The following is a 20,740-nucleotide window of genomic DNA, read 5'->3' on the forward strand; positions in this document are numbered from 1 at the left end:
GTACCTACTTACCAATTATTTACCTACGTAAAACACGCGTGGTTCGAGTTATCGACAACTATGACCGCACTAACGTCAAGCGAACGACTCCCGCGTCGCCAGGCGTTCCGCTCAGTGCGGCCTTGGGGTCACTTTCTTGAGGCGTAAATAAACCCCAACCCGCACTGTGTTGATAAAATATATACCCAGTGCGATTGGGGCTTATTTTGACCTCAAACATTTTTTTTGTACCAACGAGTCCGGGTTTGAATAACATAAAGAAATGTATATTTGTCTTTATCGTACGCCTTGTAAGTAAACGGCGACAGCTCCCGCACGAGAGAGATAACACGAACTTTTAGCCCCGCACCAGCGTGTAGTCGAGCTTGGGGCGGATTTGCCTCAAGCCGCAGTGAACGTGTTAAAATGTCAGTATCCACTTGAGACTACCTGATGATGATTGTTATCTTGTGTTAAACCTAAATAAATCATAAGTAGTTGTTAAAGTGAGTAGGTATTATGTTATTAATAAAATCTCGATGTGATTGTTTAACAAAAGACCTTTTGCTACCGTTAACAGTGGTTCATATATGTTCACACTCAACCAGTTTTAAATGACGTGGGTGGTCAATCACCATCAACGTCATTATATCGCTGTATATAGCGAAGTTTATTATATTAATCCGTTGTTTATAAAAAGCAAAACATATTTTGTAGAGCAAATCTATATTTGATGATGTTCAAAAATTAGATTAAGTCCAGGTATCTGGATTAGATCTAGTCTACCTATGACGTACTTGCCAAGAGCTGATTAATTTTAGTGGATTTTGGTCGTGTACCTTACTTACAAAACAAAGTCCCCCGCCGCGTCTGTCTGTATGTTCGCGATTAACTCAAAAACTACTGAAAAGCGGCGTCGTTATATTGATAACTTGACTAAAAAACTGGGTCATTATTTTAACGCAGGGAATCAGGGAATTATTGGTTTATTAGTTTTAATATCAGTAACATTAAGGCATTAAGTATGGCATAAAATAAGCAACAACTTTTTCGAGGTGATAGTATGAGGTGAGGTAAGCGACCTGCCTTCACCATAGCTGGATTTAATAGCAATAGTGGTACCTATAGAATTAATAAATATAAGAACATAATAGCAAACCCACGCTGTTATTTGTCTACCTAATGATGAACCGGTCAATCGATCCATATTGATAATGTCTATACTTGATGAGTCTATTTATTTTCTAAACTAGAATATTGACCTCATATTTTTGAAACTGTAATCAATAACCTTATGAGTCATGGACTAAATCGAAAGACATTAAATTAAGCCATTATAGTCGAGATAGATTTGTGTTGTTGATTGACGCCTGATAAAAAATGTGCTACTCTATCAATACAATAACATTTTGCGAAGTCGTTATCTGTTATCGAAACCCTACATCAACCCTACATACCTACTTACAGTTTATCGAACAACAAACAAAGCTTGTAATGGTAATTATACTAGAAGTGAAATAAATAAGTAGTACTAGTAGTAGGTACGCATTTAAAGCAAAACAAGTTAACCCGTTACCGCATACAATGCCATGTATGGCGAATATGATATTCAACTCTATTGATAGCTATTACAATCCAAAAATATACAAATATTTTTTATTACATGCAGTAAGGGGTTAATAAATATTAATCGATTTATTAACCTTGCTTAAAATGCCTAGTGTCCACAGTAGCTGACAATGATAAAAAAAAAAAGTATTTTGACGTTTGACAAGTCATGTCAAATCCGATCCGAAGCCTTTCTCGATGTTCGAAGCATAGAATTAGATGACAAAGAACAACTGTCAATCTTCAAAAGTGTGACCAAAAATGGAATGCAAGTGTGTGCGTAAATTGTCTATGTGAGATCAAAAATAGTGATGTCATGTTACAACATATTAATAATCTGTCGATGTTTGATTGCTTTATCGACTACTTTTTCAAATATGTTATTTTAAACATTAAAATTCTACGACATTATGGCGTATAAATAACACTTGCACTGCGTTTGCCATCAAAATCGTTGCAGACTTATCTTAATGTAACTCTCACTGTGTTGCAAAGTGAAGTTATCATGACACGCTAAACATGAACACCTTCAAAAAGGTATAACAATCGTTATTATTTGAAGTCGGTTATAAAAGCTAATATCTTAATGATGTCTTGTGAAGAAATAATTACATAGCTATTAATATACCGACAAGTTATCGATACTGTCATATGAACATTTTGTCAAGCCCTAGCGTAAACTAACGGTTTATGTTTTTACACAAAATATCCTAAATTATTGACTAATATGATAAAATATTAGCACGGAACGAAAGAAAAACTTATAATGAAGTGTATAAACCGGCTTCTTACACTTTTGACGCTGTTAATTTGACAAAATATCGTTATGAAAATTTCGCTCGGAATATCATAAATCCTCTGAAATGAGTAATTGCTTGGATTATTTGGCCCTGTGACACTGCAATCCGGCACACTACAAGACACCATCTTCACTGAATTACTTTATTCAATACTTTTCGTCCTAATCCGTGTATATTTTTCAATTTGAAAATTACCGTGATACGCTCTTGGCCGTCCGCGGCCGTCGTCAAACTCAAAAGTGGTTACGTTTTCTCATTGGTAGTCTGACTCTTTCGCACTCATGGGATGTTCATATACGTGATGGCTTCCCTTTCGCACACTTAAGCTGTCTGTCAAGCGCGAGCGGATTCTAGGTCTATGGTTCGAAGTATTTGTAAATAATAATTGAACTCAATATCAATTAATAACAATGAGCCTTCCATTAAAGGAGACATATTTGAAGTATAAAGTGTGTGTTATCTGCAACGTTCCACAGTCACAGGCGCCAGGAGTTCTATACGCCAAGTTTCCTCAGGATGTCCATCGGTATGTTTTGTATTTCGTTTTACTCGTAGCAAAGCATAATCCTTTGTTGATTTCCCTTGTTATAATAATTAACGACTATTATTTTAAGTCTTCAAACCTATATATCAAGAGATTTGCGCTGAGCAATCGAGGCAAGCAAGCAAACATTAATATTTATTCACATTGTAAAGTGTAAACGATCAGCTATTCATCCCCATGGACAATATAAATATTTAAAGACTTATGTTTTTTACAGTAAAATAGATTGGAATAGAATTCCTTGTGCATAAGAATGTATTTTCACAATTTTTACAAGATAAATTACAATGTTTTTTTATCATGTATGACTGAATGTGTATGTTATGTTGCATTGCAAAAGGCAACATTTGCATACATATATTCAATCATGTATAAACTTCCAAGTGTACCCTTAGTCAACACATTTTAGGTTATAGAAATACATTTTCAGATGTCGGAAATGGATACGAGTGATTGGTGCCGTGGAACTCCTCCAACTCTCCTTGAAGAAGCTCCAGTACCGCTTTGTGTGCGGCAACCACTTCCTCCCCCAGTATTTCACTAAAAGCGGGAAGCATTTGACCAAAGATGCGGTGCCAACAGTGTTCCCACATACTATCAAGCCTCTCAAGAGAGATGTGGTTAAATTGTTTCCCATGCTTATGAACCGGACTAAGGATAAGATTTTACTTAGTAAGTGTATTCTAATAATTACTTTATTTTCAAGCTGCCGTCTGACTAGCAATGATATAGCAATCTTCTTCTTCCTTGTTCCCTCAATGCTGAGGATCACGGCCACATGCAACATGTCTCCATTGATACATTGATATAGCAATACACAAGTAACAAATCACTTTCTTGGGCAAGAAAAATTCATTTAGACAACAATCCAGTGTAAATTAATCAGATGCTAATCGTTAAGTGACAACCAAAACTCACTAATTACTACCACAAGTTCAAATCCATACAGATGTAGTGCATAAATGTTTTCCATCGTATTTTCTCGGAAACGTTCGTATTTGTCATGCTACTTCAGTCAACCTCAGTACTTTTTGTACCGAGACTGACTGAAATAGCAAGACACGTTTGTATGTTTCCGTGAAAATATGATGGAAAATAATTATGCACTACATTTGTAGTATACCATACTAGTAATAAACAATGTTAATTTTCTAAAATTTCCTGGAACAGAGTGGCAATAGAGAGAGAGTGGAGGAGGTTGGAGGAGGCCTTTGCTGAAGGGCAAGCAGACAAAGAATACAAAAGATGGGAGATAATAGAGAGATAATGTGCAACTGTTCTTTGTTCTGTAAATAAAGGCAATTTCTTTTTTTTTTTCAAAAATATTACACTTATTGCTTACATGCTTATCTAGTTCATGATGATTGTCCAATCAAACCACAGCCTCAGGCAGAGTTTGCTATTATTATTAAGCTTTTGTGTTCTTATTACCATAAATTGGTAGCAAAAGTCACTAGATATTGTTTGATTGATTATTTTTTACTTGTTTATACATTGAGTGTGAAAAACAAGGTTTGTAAGTTTATCCATTATTATATAAAATAAATTTATTAAATAAGATATAACAAAAGAAAGAGTGGTCCACAAAAGTTTAGATGATCGAATGATATAAAGAGAATAGGAGAAGGTAAATGGATGCAAACAGGAAAAGAAAGAAACAAATGGAAAGCTATGGAGGAGGCCTACGTCAAAGGATGAGTTGAAGTTAAAGTTATGAAACCGGATTAACACATACTATGTACCGATTAACTTCAATAATAGAGGCTAATTACAATTACAATATAAAAAAAATTATATTTAATTTCAGAATGCACTCAAAGGATTGTGCCCATAAAGAACCCAGACTTACAATCCCCCGACTCCACAACATATGAATACTTAGATGAGTTTCAAGAACATATGGACCCAGGTAAAAGGCTCTTTAAAACTTTTTGACTTACCAATATCACATCATAACGAAGTAAAAACTAAGGAAGCGCTGGTGGCCTAGCGGTAAGAATGTGCGACTTGAAATCTGGAGGTTGCGGGTTCAAACCCCCACTCGTACCAACAAGTTTTTCGGAACTTATGAACGAAATATCATTTGATATTTACAAGCAAAAAAATCTAAAGCACTGACGGCAGATGATATTGAAAAATTCACCAACAAAGCTCCGGATCATCAGTACTTGGCAACAAATAATAATACAATGGTATTATTTTCGTAATTGGACTAAAAAATAAATAAAACTGTCTCTTTTAACTACTGTGCTTTTCATTGTAGTTTTTTCGCAATTGTATTAAAAAACGTTGTTCGACACACGTGCGGAAGTGTCATTTTCACTCGTCCCGAGTCTTGACCCGAGCCGATAGGCGAGGGTCAAGAAACCTCGGTACTCGTGCGAAATGACATACTTCTCGCACTTATATCGAAAACTACTATTTTATAACATTGATTGATGTGAAAACGTTCTTTAGTGCAAATCAGTTTTTTTGGTTGTACAATACCTGCATCTTAACCGGTTCGTTGCATCTTCCATTTCCGAAAACTTTTGGCTGTGGCGGCAAACAATTATTTCATGTCACGACAGGCGTGCCTTACGCCATAGAATATGATGGCACGCCTGTCGTGTCATACGCCACACGTTAAAAACATTGACGACACGCCTGTCGTGCCATCCGCACCGAAACGGTTCACAGAGATATGATAAACAGCATAGCGTAGCTGCGCTTGTAAATTCTTACATAATCAGTTCAATTTTCGAAAACGGAAATCATACCATGAAAACTATTACATAAGGATTTCTTTTCTGAAAGTTAGGTCAATCACATAGCGAATTTAGAATTGCAACAAAGTTGCCTGCAGTACTTTATCTCAAGAGACAATATATATAAAGCTGTAGGAAATAACCTCCTGTTTTTTGAAGGTGGTTAATAAAGTAATATGAATTTTCTTAATATTTCAGATGGTCCTGAAATCTCAGGACCTTTAATAACAATAAAACAAGAGTCACAGGACCCAACTCTTCAAGGTAATATTGTCTTATACTTTTTAATGATCCAAATTATTTTAATGCTTAAACATTTTTTATGTACTTTCCTAGTAACTAATGCCCTGGCTTACAAACATAGTGACATTGTCAGGCAAAAGGGCGTTTTTTAATAGGCTATTTGACTGTATTTAATATAAGTAAATCATTTTACACCATGCATGGAATAAAGCACCAGAAGATTAATAGGTAAACGTAGACAGCAGTTATTTTTAGACACAATTTCTATTTTAAAACCCGTATAATACTATAAAGAGTAGGTAATTTGATCGTGACGTCACATGCTAATGTTTCATATAAATTTCATAGTAGCAAAATCGTTAAATGTCAGTTCGAAAAAAGAAACCGATTTGACTAGTAGTCAAAAATCCATTGCCATTGTATCCTTATGGCAGTATAAATCCCTGTTGACAATTAGTGCATTTATTTCAAATATTTTGATGTTTTTTTATATATATTAATATAATGGCAACAAAAACAGGGTCTTAAAATATATCAATATGAGACAACATTTTAATGCCGTTACGGCTTTTGTTTATTTATTTTTAGGCAGGTACCAAATATTTTTTTGGCAACTGAATTATTATATTGGGAGACCATTTATGAAGCACATTTTAAAAAGAAAACGGCTATCTATTAATTTGAAAATGGAGTTCTTTTAAAATATTTTGTTTGGTCACTACACGGTCAACCTAACACGCTCCTCCTCGCTTCGCTCGTCGTCGTATCTTTTGACTCTTGCAGAACACCGTGATAACTATTGAAATTAGTAATAAAAATTTAAAAACCTAACGGTATAATGGCCATTAGGTGTTTCATGATTAGGAATTTTGACTATAAGTATAGGTACTGATTGATAAATAAATTTGGTAATAAATATAATATAAAAATATAAATAAATAAATGGTGTTTTGTGGATTAGGAAATTTGCCTTAGGTATCTTAGGTATTCTGTATATGTACATATATAAACAACCAAATTTTATGATCGCTTTACAATATTGGTTGCCAACTTATTATTTTAGACGCCAGCCTATCAATTCAAGTTCCCTATAATTTTTTGGGTGGCTTAATTTTGCTGCCAGTTTTTAGGGTTCCGTATCCAAAGGGTAAAACGGGACCCTATTACTAAGACTCCGCTGTCCGTCCGTCCGTCCGTCCGTCCGTCTGTCTGTCACCAGGCTGTATCTAACGAACCGTGATAGCTAGACAGTTGAAATTTTCACAGATGATGTATTTCTGTTGCCGCTATAACAACAAATACTAAAAACAGAATAAAATAAAGATTTAAGGGCTCCCATACAACAAACGTGATTTTTGACCGAAGTTAGGCAACATCGGGCGGGGTCAGTACTTGAATGGGTGACCGTTTTTTTTTTTGCCGTTTTTTTGCATTATGGTACGGAACCCTTCGTGCGCGAGTCCGACTCGCACTTGCCCGGTTTTTTTAATAATATGATGCTTAAATTTGAGGCTAATATAAATGTATTGGCGCTAAAATATTAATGCACAGCCAAATTATATTATTATATGCCAAGTGAAAGTTCCTGTTTAATATTTTAGTTGCCCGGTTAATAATAAGCCTTATTTATGTTCACAGTACAAGGCAAAGTTTAGGGCAAGTTCGATTTTTGTACAATTGTCATGTAATATTTATATGAAGTGGAGAAAGGATGTATACTCTGTATCTTTAGGTATTTAAATAAAAGTAAACAAAATCTACCCTCAAATGGCTCCTTAAGCCAGTTGAGGGTAGAAGAAAACATTACACGATCAAATAATGTAGGTTAAAGTCAGGTTGTTCAGTGACTGATCCAGGTGGTTTTGTAATTGGTCGGTTAACCAATAAATGTTATAACTACCCGAAAATGTACAAATTGTTTGTTAACTTTTATTTAAATGCTTACCTAAAGATACAAACTATAAGTATGACCACCTTATTTAGTTGACCATCAACATTTCTTTGCAGAATGTCTACCCAAGATAATTCCGATATTGCACCACAACCTGCCACCCAATTCACAGACAGCAGAAATCTACACCATCAACAAGGACCGCCAGGTCATACCCATCACCACCAAAGTGCTCAGCGATGGCAAAGGTACGGTACTTACTTGTTTTTAGGGTTCCGTAGCCAAATTGGCAAAAATGGAACATTTATAGTTTCTTCATGTCCGTCTGTCAGTAAAAAACAACGTGGCACATCATTCGATAGGTCACTTATTAAATACAAAAAACTTACTTGGAAAAGTAACTTTAAGGTTTGTAAAAAAGGTTTTTAATTAAGTGTATAAGTGTGTGTGTGAGTGTGTGTATTAAGTGTGTGTGTGTGTGTGTGTGTGTTTTGAAATAATCGCTTTGAAAGTCCAAAAAATTAAAATTAAATTTAGAAAAATATAGGTTAAATAAGTACTTTACACGCAAATTGTTTTGAACCTGATCAATTGAGCCATAAATGAGATTTTTTTTTTCAAAAAACACCTCTTTTTATTAAAACAACGTAAAGCACCGCGGAGGTACCTACGGCCTTTTGCTACAGAAACAGTACAGATCCCTCCGTTATACGTGGCCCGGGCCCGACACGCACTTAGCCGGTTTTAATGTATTGTTCTCTAGACTACAGTATGAAACATATTGCCTGTTATTTCGATTTAAAAAAATTCAATATTTTATTTATTAAAACTGTTCATAGATAACTTTATTTTTTACTGCTGTGTGTTTATCTATTCCAGAATGTATTATAGAGTTATCACAAAAGAAGATGCCGGCCCCCAAACGTAAGTCTTAATATTATTGCTTTCTTGTTAAAAATATGTTTCTGCTCTGGCTCTGTGAAACAAAACCATATAAAATAACTTTATTTTCGTTTTCAGAACCAAAAGTGATACCTGTCAGTAACAAAGTGTTGTCAACAATTCTTAAGAAAGGTAGATTTATCTGTAATCAATACATATTTTATCATATTAATGTGTGAAAAAGATATTTTAATTGTTACGATTTTTGTCGATATTTGTTACGATGTTTGTACTTACGTTTTACATATTTTTTACAGACTATGTCGATGTGGAGATAGAACCAATCGATTACAAGTCTAAGAGTAAGTATATGTTTTGTTCGTATTCTATGGTACATTTCGATAACAATGTTAAAAACCCAAAAAAAAAACGAAAATATACCTGCACTTTTTTATAGCCCAAATGTTATTTACAAAAATACTAAATAATTTAACTCGAGATATTTCGATCGGTAACGTCGTGATCGGGTAGCCAAGTGGTTATGACGTCTGCTGCGTGCGCAGAAGACGCTGGTTCAATCCCCACCCTGGGCACTGGAGGTCTTGGTCATATTTTCTTTCGTATGTTACAGCTATTTCCGTTTAAAATATTTTTTTAATACTTCCAGGAAAACTACAAAGAGAAGAGGAACTGCAAAACCAAATCGTAAAACTACAGCGGAGAAATAAACAACTAAAACGGATACTCAAAAACATCTGCTTAGTCGACGAAATTGAGTCCCCTAACATAAAGAGGGTTATAGAAAAGGCAATGTACAATAAACGGTTGAAAGAAGGCATCAATGAGTTCACACACGAGAAACAGATGGCGGCGGCCATTTTGAAAAGGGCTTTAAGTGCATATCACTATTTGAGCTGTTTAATGCCTTTACCTAGTGTGTGTGCGTTAGAGAAGATAGCTAAAGGAGTTCCTTCTAGGAGTAAAACTACTAAGTGTAGACATTTGTTATAGAAATAATTAGGTACATAGTTAAAATCATGCTAACGTTCTATGAGTGCGAAAGTGCATTGTTTAGGTGGTGTGAGGCTATTTTAAACAGTTGTTTACCGTTTTTGGTGCAAAATAGATATGTTGGTTTTAAAATGACAGCGTTTTACACAAAAATAAAACGCTAATTAAATAACTTACCATATTCGAAACCTAAGAATAATATTGAGAATGGCAACATTGTGTTGTCGGTCGTATTGTCCTTTTCTAGCATATACGTCCCTCTCTCTCTCTCACATTCCCACCACAGAGCAGTTGGTTTTGACAGGTGTTTGACAGTTACCGCCAAAACAAATTTCCAAGTCATTGTCTCAAAATTATACATATTTACACCAGGCAGGATTAAAAGTTTAGGTTTCGAATATGGTAAGTTATTTAATTAGCGTTTTATTTTTGTGTAAAACGCTGTCATTAAACAACTGTACCGATATTCGAAACCTAAGAATAATATTGAGACGTGTTTGTTATCGCCTGGTGGTGGGAAGACGCCAAGCCAATGTGATTATACATGTACTTATTATGTATATGTAATACATATTATTATGTTACGTGTGTTTAATTAGTTATGTAGTACACCCTTTATTTTAACACCTGTGAGGAGAGAGGTATTATGTAAAGCATACAATTTGATATACCATTATATTATGTTACTAACTTTACATTTCATATACGTACTTAATGTACTTATAAATGTTCAAAGAGAAAAAATGAGTCACCACAATGGTGCTATACTTAATTAGTATGTGAAAACTAGGTAAAAGAAGATGAGATAAGTCAGTCTACTCTTCAAGGAGCATACAACATCTGGGGTAAGGAGTGATGTAATTCAAGTATGAAAAGAATAAAATCATAAAGTACTCGAGTAGTTTTTATTTATAACTCCCAATTATTAACAAATTTGATAATAATCATCTAGTAAAGTAAGCAGTTGCAGGAATATAACAAGGACAAGACCTTTCTTATTTTCAGAATCCCTCGGGATTAAGTAGACGAATATTTTAAATATTCGTTATAATTCACTATCACTACCCACAAAGTTAATATTGGGTACCTACTTACTAAAATGTCATAGGGAATTACTGAATTCCTTTAATGACTGTGAGTCAGTGTGAGCTATATACTTGGTTATAGCTATAAAATGCATTTAATCCTTTGTACGCTTTACTAACGCGAACGCGAGCTAATGTACCTAAACAAACCTTACTTAAAATTGTGAAGGTTACTTTGAGAGCTTAAACATTCATGTGGGCACGCCTAGTTATGACGCTTTTTGGTGCTATTGGCGTTCAAATGGTTAATATAGAAATGCCACAGAACCTTATCAATTATATTTGTAAAGGTGCAGGCTCATTCTGCTTATATTCATGTTTAGCTATCATCAAGTGACCTTAATTGTACTCATTAATTTCTATATATGCAGTAAGAGTAGTTTACCTTATCTGGTGCCTACTAGTAGGCATAAGCTTGATTGGTTCTGAACGCTAAAGTGGTTTAATTTATGTAAACCATTCATAGCATTGCTTAATTCTGAATATTCAGTTTCCTCTTTCCAGTGTGTAAATTATTAAGAATAAGGTACTTAATTCGAAACCTTAGCTCATTGCATATGTGTTTTTAACCAAAATGCAAATTTGTGTGTTTATTTAGTGATCATACGTTATTTGCAATAACTGTGCGGACCATGGGGTCCCCGACCTTTTGCCGGGCACCCGTGGGCCCAAAGCCAACAGCGCAGAGGCCCTTTAAGAGGGACCTATTTCATCCAATGCTAGAGTCAACACTTTGTCGAATCTATTTGATATTTATGTATACTTATCCTCCTTATGAACTAAGGATAATTGTAACTTTTTGATATCAAATATACGCCGAATTGTCAATTATTTTATATTTTGAAATACATATAATATTACTGGATTTGGACCAGTGTGCTTTTGAATACTATATTTCTGGCCTACTATATAGGGTAGTCTATTAGCATCCCGCCTCCTGGAAGGCAGACTTTTTAGATATACAGTAGCGCTAAGTGTGTGGACCTAGTTTTCCGACACTTGACTGCATGAGATTATAGTGAACATTTTTTTCAGGTCTCGGGCAAGAAGGGTACCTAGATAGGTTGAGGTCCTTAACTTGTGGATTTTGTAAGAGCAAGACACAGGCGGGGTGTAAATTAATTAATCCACCATGTTTCAAGAGATTCATGTGCAATTGTGCATTGATGCCTTCAGGTTACGCTGTACAGACAGACTAACACTTTGGCAGAGTTTTGCCAACATATAATAAATGACTGCATTTGTTTGGGTGTATATGTTCCACACCAAAGACATATTTACATATTTCAATCCATTTTTGAAAGTTTGGCGTTTCAAAATAGCTTCGCCTTTTCGCAAGGCGTGCTCCTGTTTCTCTATTTTATTGTGCAAGCGAACAGTATCACAAATATCACAATGCTATAATTTTGTATAAATTGAGAACTAGAGGGTCATGCCCTAGGCGTGACCGCCCAGAAGTTGTGCTAGAACCTTTCGTGCAAACCATTCAGTCACTGTTTTTAAAAACCTTTTGTAGTGGGTACATTCCACGTTCTTAAATTTGTTAAACGTGTAGTATCAAACTATGACAAGTCATGATAAGTGAATTAAGCGGTAACAGTATCTGGTCCGTGCATAGAAGCACTTGCCCTTGAAGTTAGGGCATGGGTAGTTTATAATAAACTTAATCCGTGCATGGGAGCACTTACGATACAGGTGGTTTAAAACTTCCAGGGTCACAATACAGACATAAGGGTGTAAAATACATAATTCATAAAGGCCCGTTAGGCCAGTTTTGTATATTTTATTTCAAACATGCTTGTGCAGCACCGCCAGCACATAATAATTTCCCATACCATGGCAGTCAGGGATATAATCATTAAATAGGTAGGTAACCTTGGTCATATCGTGTACATAGGTAGGTACTCGTAAACATATTAACTGAAAGACTAGTGCTCTCGAGGCAAATATAATGTATGCAACTGTGAGCTGCTTTTACATTGGGATCATATGTATTTATTTCTAGTCTGCCTTAGCAGGCCTAGACTTCAAAGGTTTTTAGATATTCATAGGGCCGTTAAACGGACCTTTTGTACACCTTGAGCAGGCTGTTTGTTTCACACTATGAGTAATATATATTGTAAACATAGCTTATTTCAGAATGGAATCGTAAGCTCTGTCGTGTCGTGAGCTTACCGAGCCTGATTTAATTAGAGTCCACAGATTATCTGGACCTTGGAGGATTGACCACTCCTTATTCTAATTATCAATATTCTGCCTGGGCTTATAGTCGAAATTCAGCGACTAAATTTCTTAGTATTATCTATGCCGCCCAAGTTATGAGGCTTAGCGTCTCCAGACCACAATTTTATTTATATATTAGGTTGCAAAGATTTTATCATCTTTAAAATAAAAATGAGTCGAAATAGGCCTGGAATCGTAGGTTATTTTTTTTACCTTTTATGATTTTAGAAATGTTATTGTAAATAGTAAGTAGTTTTCACTTTTACCACAGTTAATTAGCCCAATTTTGGGTTTAGCCAACAGGGTGTTCGGGACCCTTAGAATAGATTGGTAAACAGAAATGAAAACTCTAATAACGAAGCCTTGCCTATTTCGACTGATTTTTACTCAAAACATTATTTTAAACCCTTTTTACTTTCTCTAAGAGGAGATATTTACAAATTCATCTTTGTAATATTTTTCTGATTGTGGCCTACTCGCTCGCTTGTGTTATAACCATATCATTTATATTTCTGTGAATATGTCTGACATGCCTTGCGCAGGCTTACATAGGTTATAATATCATCATCAATAATTTGACGTCAGTTTGTGAACGAATCAAAGATTCTTTGGCACACCTTACGCAGGTGGAAACATGGCAGCCTTGCGCAGGCTTAGATAGGTACATAATATATTGGTTTTATCACAAATAACATGACGTTAGTTTGTGAACGAATAAAAGATTCTCTTAGGCACACCTCACGCAGGTGGAACCATAACAGACATAGGTTTAAGAATATCATTCAAATCAAATACCCTGTGGGTAATATTCCCTTAGTTGCGGGTTCCTTGCTCGACAAGGTGAAAGGCTTTAAGCAGGCTTTAACAGGCACTTTTAGACAGTGTCATTCACGGTGACGCGCAGATTTGCCAAAACTAAACTTTAACTCTACAGTTAACTAATATAATTTGACAATATGAACCAAACCATGCGTCTTCGTCAATGAATCAATCTAAAGATTCCCGTATCGTTAATGCCCTTCCAAATCACAGGCTTCCGATTTTATTTGAAACGTTTACAAGTGTACTATTTATGTAGGTAGGTAGGTAGGCTTAAGAATTGACCCTCTTGGATGTAGTTACGTATAGAATTAATAATCAAATTATTCAAATCCAAAATAACACAAGCACATATAGCAACTACATGCAAGAGTTCTTTCCTTAACCTTTTTAGGCTGTAAGTACCTGCTAAGTTATTTATTTAAGTAGGTACCTATTACCTACATTTTAACCAATTTTTTTTTTTTTTTTTTTTAATCAATGATCTAGTTGGAGAGATATAAGTTGGTAGATAAAGAGTGAAATACTTCACGATTTCGCATGTCATTCTTGCGCAGAGCCATGCTAATCTCTCTCTATGTCTAGTCAGATTTAAGTTTATGTACTGCCGAAGTACTCACTTTCCACAAAAATAAATGCAATGTTTGCGATGTAGGTTTGTTCGTTACCTTGTGTCCCTCAGAGCGGAAATAGAAGCCCCGCGAAGCGGGGCTTCGTCGACTCCTAAGCGGATACACATTATTTATCAGCAAGTTTATTACCAAAAAATAAATTTTGCAATAAATATTATATTAACCCGGAACGGGATAAAAAGACAAATTGCTGATAGATACTTGGACAGATAAAACCTACACGTCTATAAGCTTCTACCTTCATACGTAGGTTCTACGTAACACGTATTAACTATCCGATCCTTTCGTATTCGAAAACACAAATCACTTGAAAACTGAAGGGTATGCCTCCACAGATCACCATTTAAGTATTAAAATTTCAACCGTTATTATACACACACACAAAGATTTAAACTAACAAGACTCTGAAGAGACTTAATGTAGGTATAAAATTAAATTATAATGGTGACACGTGCACGCTTTACCAGCTCGATGTGTTTTCTAACATGTGTTTTAGTATTTTCATTGGCATAGCCACGGTGCGCGCAGGCAGCCTTTGAAAACACTTGCACATCACTATTCCGGATCGTTTTTATTTGCTAGATTGTTTAACGGACAATTAAATTTAAATATTTATTTCGAACGGCAAAAGCCGTTAGAAACTGTTTTTCAATATAGTCAGCTAAACTGGGGTACAAGTTCAAAAACTCACCAGCAGTTTAGCTTCACGACCTTCCAGATGGAAAAACAGCAAGCCAATGACTTGGAAATTTGTTTTGGCGGTAACTGTCAAACACCTGTCAAAACCAACTGCTCTGTGGTGGGAATGTGAGAGAGAGAGAGGGACGTATATGCTAGAAAAGGACAATACGACCGACAACACAATGTTGCCATTCTCAATATTATTCTTAGGTTTCGAATATCGGTACAGTTGTTTAATTTAATATTATGAATAAATGTAATTTATAATATTTTGCTTGCCTTTTCTATCAGTAGTTATTTACACAACCTAATTAAGTATGTTTGTATTCAAATTTTGGAGATTGTCTATTATACGATAATAGATTAAGATAAATTTTAAATAGGTATACGATAAAGACTAAGCCTAATCAAACAAAAACTCAACCGTGGACCTGCTGTTTTGCGTTTGATAGTACACGAAGTACACTTACGTACAGTCATACATGGGTTCTATCACTGTTTTTGATATTTTACTACCTGTTCGCATTCCGTGCATTTTTCAGTTGAAGAAGCGAAAAAGGACATCGTACATTAGGGTTGCCATAAGTGTGGGGACTCAGACCGGGACATTTAAAGAAAACCGGCCAAGTGCGAGTCGGACTCGCGTCGCGTTTCAAGGGTTCCGTACATTACACAATTTGTAACAATGTATTTTTTCATGTGAAACGTGAGTGAAATGTCTATAATTAAGTCCGACTCACGCTTGACTGCACATTTCTAATAGGTTTTCCTGTCATAGATAGGTAAAGAACTATTTTTTTTTTTTTCAAAATTTTTGCACAGTAGTTTCGGAGATAAATTTTCCATGTGTTTAAATGATTATTCATTGACCAGTCAAGCTACCATGTAGATTCAGGGGATTCAGGGTGAACCAGCAAAAAACGCGAGCGCAGCGAGCGCGAAATTTTTTGTGACAAAATTGTGAAAGCGTGTTATAAAGGCCGGGCCGGGCCTAAAAATCCGAAGTTCTCCAGTGAGGCGAGCATTCATGCGAGGTCGAAGCCGTGCTTCAGGATAAGCTCAGCTAGAGCATAGACGCCAACCAATGTCCATTGTATTAAAAAGCGAAACCGCAGGCCGAGCTTGGCGCAGCGAGGTCAAAGGCTAAGCTGAAGAAGAGGAGATTTGGAAGCCAAACCAAAAATTTTGGTAAAAAGTGAGGCTGAAGGTCAGAAATCTCCACATTACTTAAAAAGCCCGAAGGGTACTTATAACCAGCGCGGTGAGCTTTCATGCGAGGCAAAAGGCCAAGCTTCTGAAACAAATTTTTATATTTGTTAAAAATTAAGCGACGCCGAAAGTCGAGCTGTAAGAAAGCAGCGCTAGTGTTACTCAACAATAATATGTGTCATATGTACAAGAGTTACTTGGAGGGCCGAAGTTCCATTGATGAGGTTTTAGGCCCTCGGGAGCCTGAAATTCGAGCTCTACATTACAGACTTTAAAAGCTATAAAATAACATAATTTACATAATCATCTAATTATTGTGTGTCTGAGAAACTGATGTTAGACATTAGGTAAAAGTAGGTACCATAAAACATTTTTTTTATTTTGGCCATATGAAACGTAGAAATGTAGGTATATTATTATTTACCAAGTCCAGCCCCCTACTAAATAACTATGATTTTTAAACCGGGACAATTTTCTTATCGGCCGGGACGCCGGGACACCGTGCTTCAAACCGGGACATGTCCCGGCGTACCGGGACGTATGGCAACCCTATCGTACATGGAATGCAAGTGCGGAGTGCGTAGTTTACAATAACTTAGAACGGAACTTGTGTGTACAGTCGCCATCGGATATATCAGAGCGGCCAAAGGTGCTCACAAATATCTGAACACGCGACTACAGTCTAAGAGATAGTGTGTGTTCAGATATTTTCAAGTACCTCGGTCGCTCTAATATATCTAATGGCGCCTGTACAAGTCACTTCCATGTAAAACTCCAAGTTCATTTACCAGTAGCAAGTCGCCGAGCCGCTCCAGCGCCCAGTAGACCGCGTATAGCTCCAACAGTTGGTATAGCACTGTCCTAGTTTCTCCGCTGAGAGCGAAGGAGGTCGCTTCTAGCTCTGACTTGTATACCTACTGACAGGAGAATCTAGAACTCACCAATAACAGGTCGCCTAACCGCTCCAGCGCCCAGTAGACCGCGTATAGCTCCAACAGTTGGTATAGCACTGTCCTAGTTTCTCCGCTGAGAACGAAGGAGGTCGCTTCTAGCTCTGACTTGTATACCTACTGACAGGAGAATCTAGAACTCACCAATAACAGGTCGCCTAACCGCTCCAGCGCCCAGTAGACCGCGTATAGCTCCAACAGTTGGTATAGCACTGTCCTAGTTTCTCCGCTGAGGGCGAAGGAGGTCGCTTCTAGCTCTGACTTGTATACTGACAGGAGAATCTAGAACTCACCAATAACAGGTCGCCTAACCGCTCCAGCGCCCAGTAGACCGCGTATAGCTCCAACAGTTGGTATAGCACTGTCCTAGTTTCCCCGCTGAGAGCGAAGGAGGTCGCTTCTAGCTCTGACTTGTATACTGACAGGAGAATCACACGCGAGTGAGCCTGGAGACAAAAATATTTAGTGAGCTTTGGCCTACGTACAGTCAGCAATACTATTCGCTTAGCACCTTTGCATACAAACCTCTCTGCATGGGTATACTATAAAAAATTTAAACGATTTTGTGTCAACCTACCTATCGTGGGACCATCAAACTAACGGTTTACAAAATCGCACTAAAAAGTTCTCAAAACTCATTCTTCACTCGCACGTCAAAATAATGGCTTTCCAAATTACTTTTAAATTCCCACCATAAACCTGTTTTTGTTGAACAAATAAATCTGCAATACCTGTATAGAACCGAAGGGGGTATCGCTTAAACGCTCATTTAAATATATACCTACCTTTTTGCGTAAATTAAACACTGGGTAAATAAACAATACAATACATAGGCATACCCGGCAGCCACTTTCTCGAATCCCTTGATCAGAAACCTAATACAATTTAAACTCATTTATAGGCGAAATTTGCATTCAAAACTAATTTATTTATTTTTTTTTTTTTTTTTTTTTTTTATGAAATAGGAGGCAAACGAGCAGACGGATCACCTGATGGTAAGCGATTACCGCCGCCCATGGACACCCGCAACACCAGAAGGGTTGCAAGCGCGTTGCCGGCCTTTAAGATGGGAGTACGCTCTTTTCTTGAAGGTTTGTAGGTCGTATCGGTCCGGAAATACCGCTGGCGACAGTTCATTCCACAGTTTGGCAGTGCGAGGCAGGAAGTTTCTGGAGAAACGCACAGTTGAGGACTGCCAACCATCCAAGTGATGAAGATGGTAATGTTGTCGCGTAGGGCGATGGCGAAAAGAAGCGGCAGGGATTAATCCGAACAATTCCTCGGAGCACTCCCCGTTATACATGCGATAGAAAATGCAGAGCGAGGCTACATCTCTACGCAGCGCCAAGGAGTCAAGCCGTTCCGAAAGACGCTGGCAGTCAACAATTCGAGCCGCTCTTCGTTGGATGCGGTCCAGAGGGAGAAGCTGGTATTGGGGTGCCCCTGCCCACAGATGAGTGTATTTTCGATATATGACAACATTAACCCTGCAAAACTTGAGAATCTTAAGCTAACCGATCATTGTTAACTTCCATTTCTCTAACCCGACATTTATAGCCTAATACATCTTGAGTCGTTATAAAATTGTGGCAAATAATTTGATTTTATTGGATCACTCGACCGCATTATAAAATTCTATCAAGATCTTTGAAAAGCCTTTCATTGATATGTTAAATAGCAACAGAAGACTCGGACGCGGAGCGGACGGAATCTTTACTGTTTTTACGGAGATTTTATAAGTGGGTTGCCGCATATTAAATCCGCGAAAATTTGGTTAAAGAAATTGAGTTACATATTTTTAACCAACTGTGCCCTGTCACAAAATGACAAACATAGATATCCGAAGTAAAATTAATATTGCCCTGCGGGCGCAGCACGGTTCCATTTTTATCGCCTATCACTATGCGCGTCCCTTTCGCACTTACATACTTGTTAGAACGTGACAGGCATGGTGACAAGGGATAAAAACGCAACCGTGCTACGCCGCCTGATGTGAAAAGTGCGCTTTTCGGTACCTAAGGGAAAACATCATGAGGAAACTGCGGACTAATACCAATATTCAAACCCTACTTATAAAAAATTGTGTAGTAGCTGTACTACAAAGTACATAATTATATTATATATAGTTATACGAGTAGTATCCCACTGGGTTAGAAGACTTGGAAGGTCCGATGTCAGTCGCTTACATAAAAACTAGTGCCAATATGCCGCAACAACCAGGATTATTATGTGCACGCCAGATACCGACACGCGCGGGTAGTTGTGTAAATAGGTGTAAACTAATTAAGTACATAAATATACAATGATTACCTCGGAAGCAGCAACAAGCTGCACCGACGTAAGATTCCACGCATCTTCTTGGCTTTTGCCGTCGTTTATGTGTCTCTGCATGCTGTATAGGCACGCCTCCACTTTCCTATATAACAAGAGTATCGATCAAATATTGTTCTTGTTTAGCAAAAAAATCTGCAATATTTAAAAAAAGACAACCGGAGGGCGTGTAATAAAAGCGATAACATAGGCACTTGAATAAATACCTACCAGAACCCGATTCAGAAGAACTAAAGTTGGGGTTTGAACTGGTTTTGATACTTACTTTGACAGCAATCGTCTTGGTCACTTTGGTCAGGGGTCGCATGCGGCTCTTTGAAGGTACAATTGCGGCTCTTTAAGCCACAAAAAATTAACACTTAAAAGAGATCTTAGACCACTGTAAACCACACTTGTGGCTCTTTGAGCTACAGCCCAATATTTTGATTTATTTATCCGCTTTACGTAGGACTGAATCATGTATTTAAGTAACAACTTTGTATTAGAGTCGCACCAAGAAAAGTCTGCAGCGGATTTGATAGCCCACGCAGTGTAAGTGTTTTTTATACGTCGTAATTTCATAGACGTTTGACATTTAAAATGACACTTGCACTGCGTGGGCTATCAAAATCGCTGCAAACTATTCACGGTCTGACTCTATTAGGTTTTCCCATTAAAAATGAAATAATAAACCAAAGAACGAAAAAGAACGTAATAATACCGGTATTTTTGTATGGAGCTAATACCGGTTTCCGACCCCTGGTTTGGCTCTTTTTCTAAAAAGTTTGCCGACCCCCGGTCTTGGTGATTGGCGATTTATCATGCACGACTTTTTATTAATTTCGCATGCACCAACATGACGTGAGCGATCTGCAAGTTCGTATCAAAATAAGCCGTTACAAGTGGTTAAATCAGAATCGAGTTCCTGTTGGTGTAAATACTGTAAATTAAACTATACAATACCCGGCAGCGACTTTCTCGAATCCCTTGATGATTCCTTTGACGGAGTTGTCCCACTTGGTAATTTTACTGCGGTCGGCCAAGTAAGCCATGGACGGGCTCACCGTCTGTCCTGATACCACTTGCGTGCCAGCTTTCATCAAAGCCCTGCCAGAAAAAATCAGTT

General features: G+C 37.0%; 2 protein-coding genes and 1 non-coding gene across 3 annotated transcripts in view; 1 reads left to right on the forward strand and 2 right to left on the reverse strand.

Annotated features, from left to right (window-relative positions):
- The window catches only part of LOC134790008 (probable peroxisomal acyl-coenzyme A oxidase 1), a 53,261-nt gene that overhangs the window by 16,382 nt on the left and 16,139 nt on the right, over positions 1 to 20,740 (reverse strand). The window contains exons 9-12 of the mRNA XM_063760751.1: positions 20,578 to 20,721; positions 19,615 to 19,720; positions 17,598 to 17,750; positions 17,143 to 17,268 (exon numbers count right to left, since the gene is read on the reverse strand). Coding sequence (XP_063616821.1) covers positions 17,143 to 17,268; positions 17,598 to 17,750; positions 19,615 to 19,720; positions 20,578 to 20,721 — 529 coding nt within the window. The remainder of the gene's footprint in view (positions 1 to 17,142; positions 17,269 to 17,597; positions 17,751 to 19,614; positions 19,721 to 20,577; positions 20,722 to 20,740) is intronic.
- On the forward strand, positions 2,755 to 9,773 carry LOC134790187 (uncharacterized). The gene is made up of 9 exons (XM_063761016.1): positions 2,755 to 2,913; positions 3,362 to 3,603; positions 4,739 to 4,840; positions 5,877 to 5,942; positions 7,929 to 8,060; positions 8,692 to 8,736; positions 8,833 to 8,886; positions 9,012 to 9,056; positions 9,362 to 9,773. The coding sequence occupies exons 1-9, from the start codon at positions 2,798 to 2,800 to the stop codon at positions 9,703 to 9,705; spliced, it is 1,146 nt and encodes a 381-aa protein (XP_063617086.1). The 5' UTR covers positions 2,755 to 2,797; the 3' UTR covers positions 9,706 to 9,773.
- LOC134790243 (U6 spliceosomal RNA) lies at positions 14,345 to 14,448 on the reverse strand. The gene has a single exon (XR_010144173.1). It is a non-coding gene; the product is annotated as a U6 spliceosomal RNA (small nuclear RNA).

This window comes from Cydia splendana, chromosome 4, assembly GCF_910591565.1.
Source record: "Cydia splendana chromosome 4, ilCydSple1.2, whole genome shotgun sequence".
Taxonomy (NCBI): domain Eukaryota; kingdom Metazoa; phylum Arthropoda; class Insecta; order Lepidoptera; family Tortricidae; genus Cydia; species Cydia splendana.

Excerpts from the sequence above, each read along its gene's own strand:
- LOC134790187 (XM_063761016.1), top strand. The coding sequence starts at position 2,798 with ATGAGCCTTCCATTAAAGGAGACATATTTGAAGTATAAAGTGTGTGTT. Across the intron at positions 3,604-4,738 it reads TAAGGATAAGATTTTACTTA|AATGCACTCAAAGGATTGTG; the intron begins GTAAGTGTATTC and ends ATTTAATTTCAG. Across the intron at positions 4,841-5,876 it reads TCAAGAACATATGGACCCAG|ATGGTCCTGAAATCTCAGGA; the intron begins GTAAAAGGCTCT and ends TTAATATTTCAG.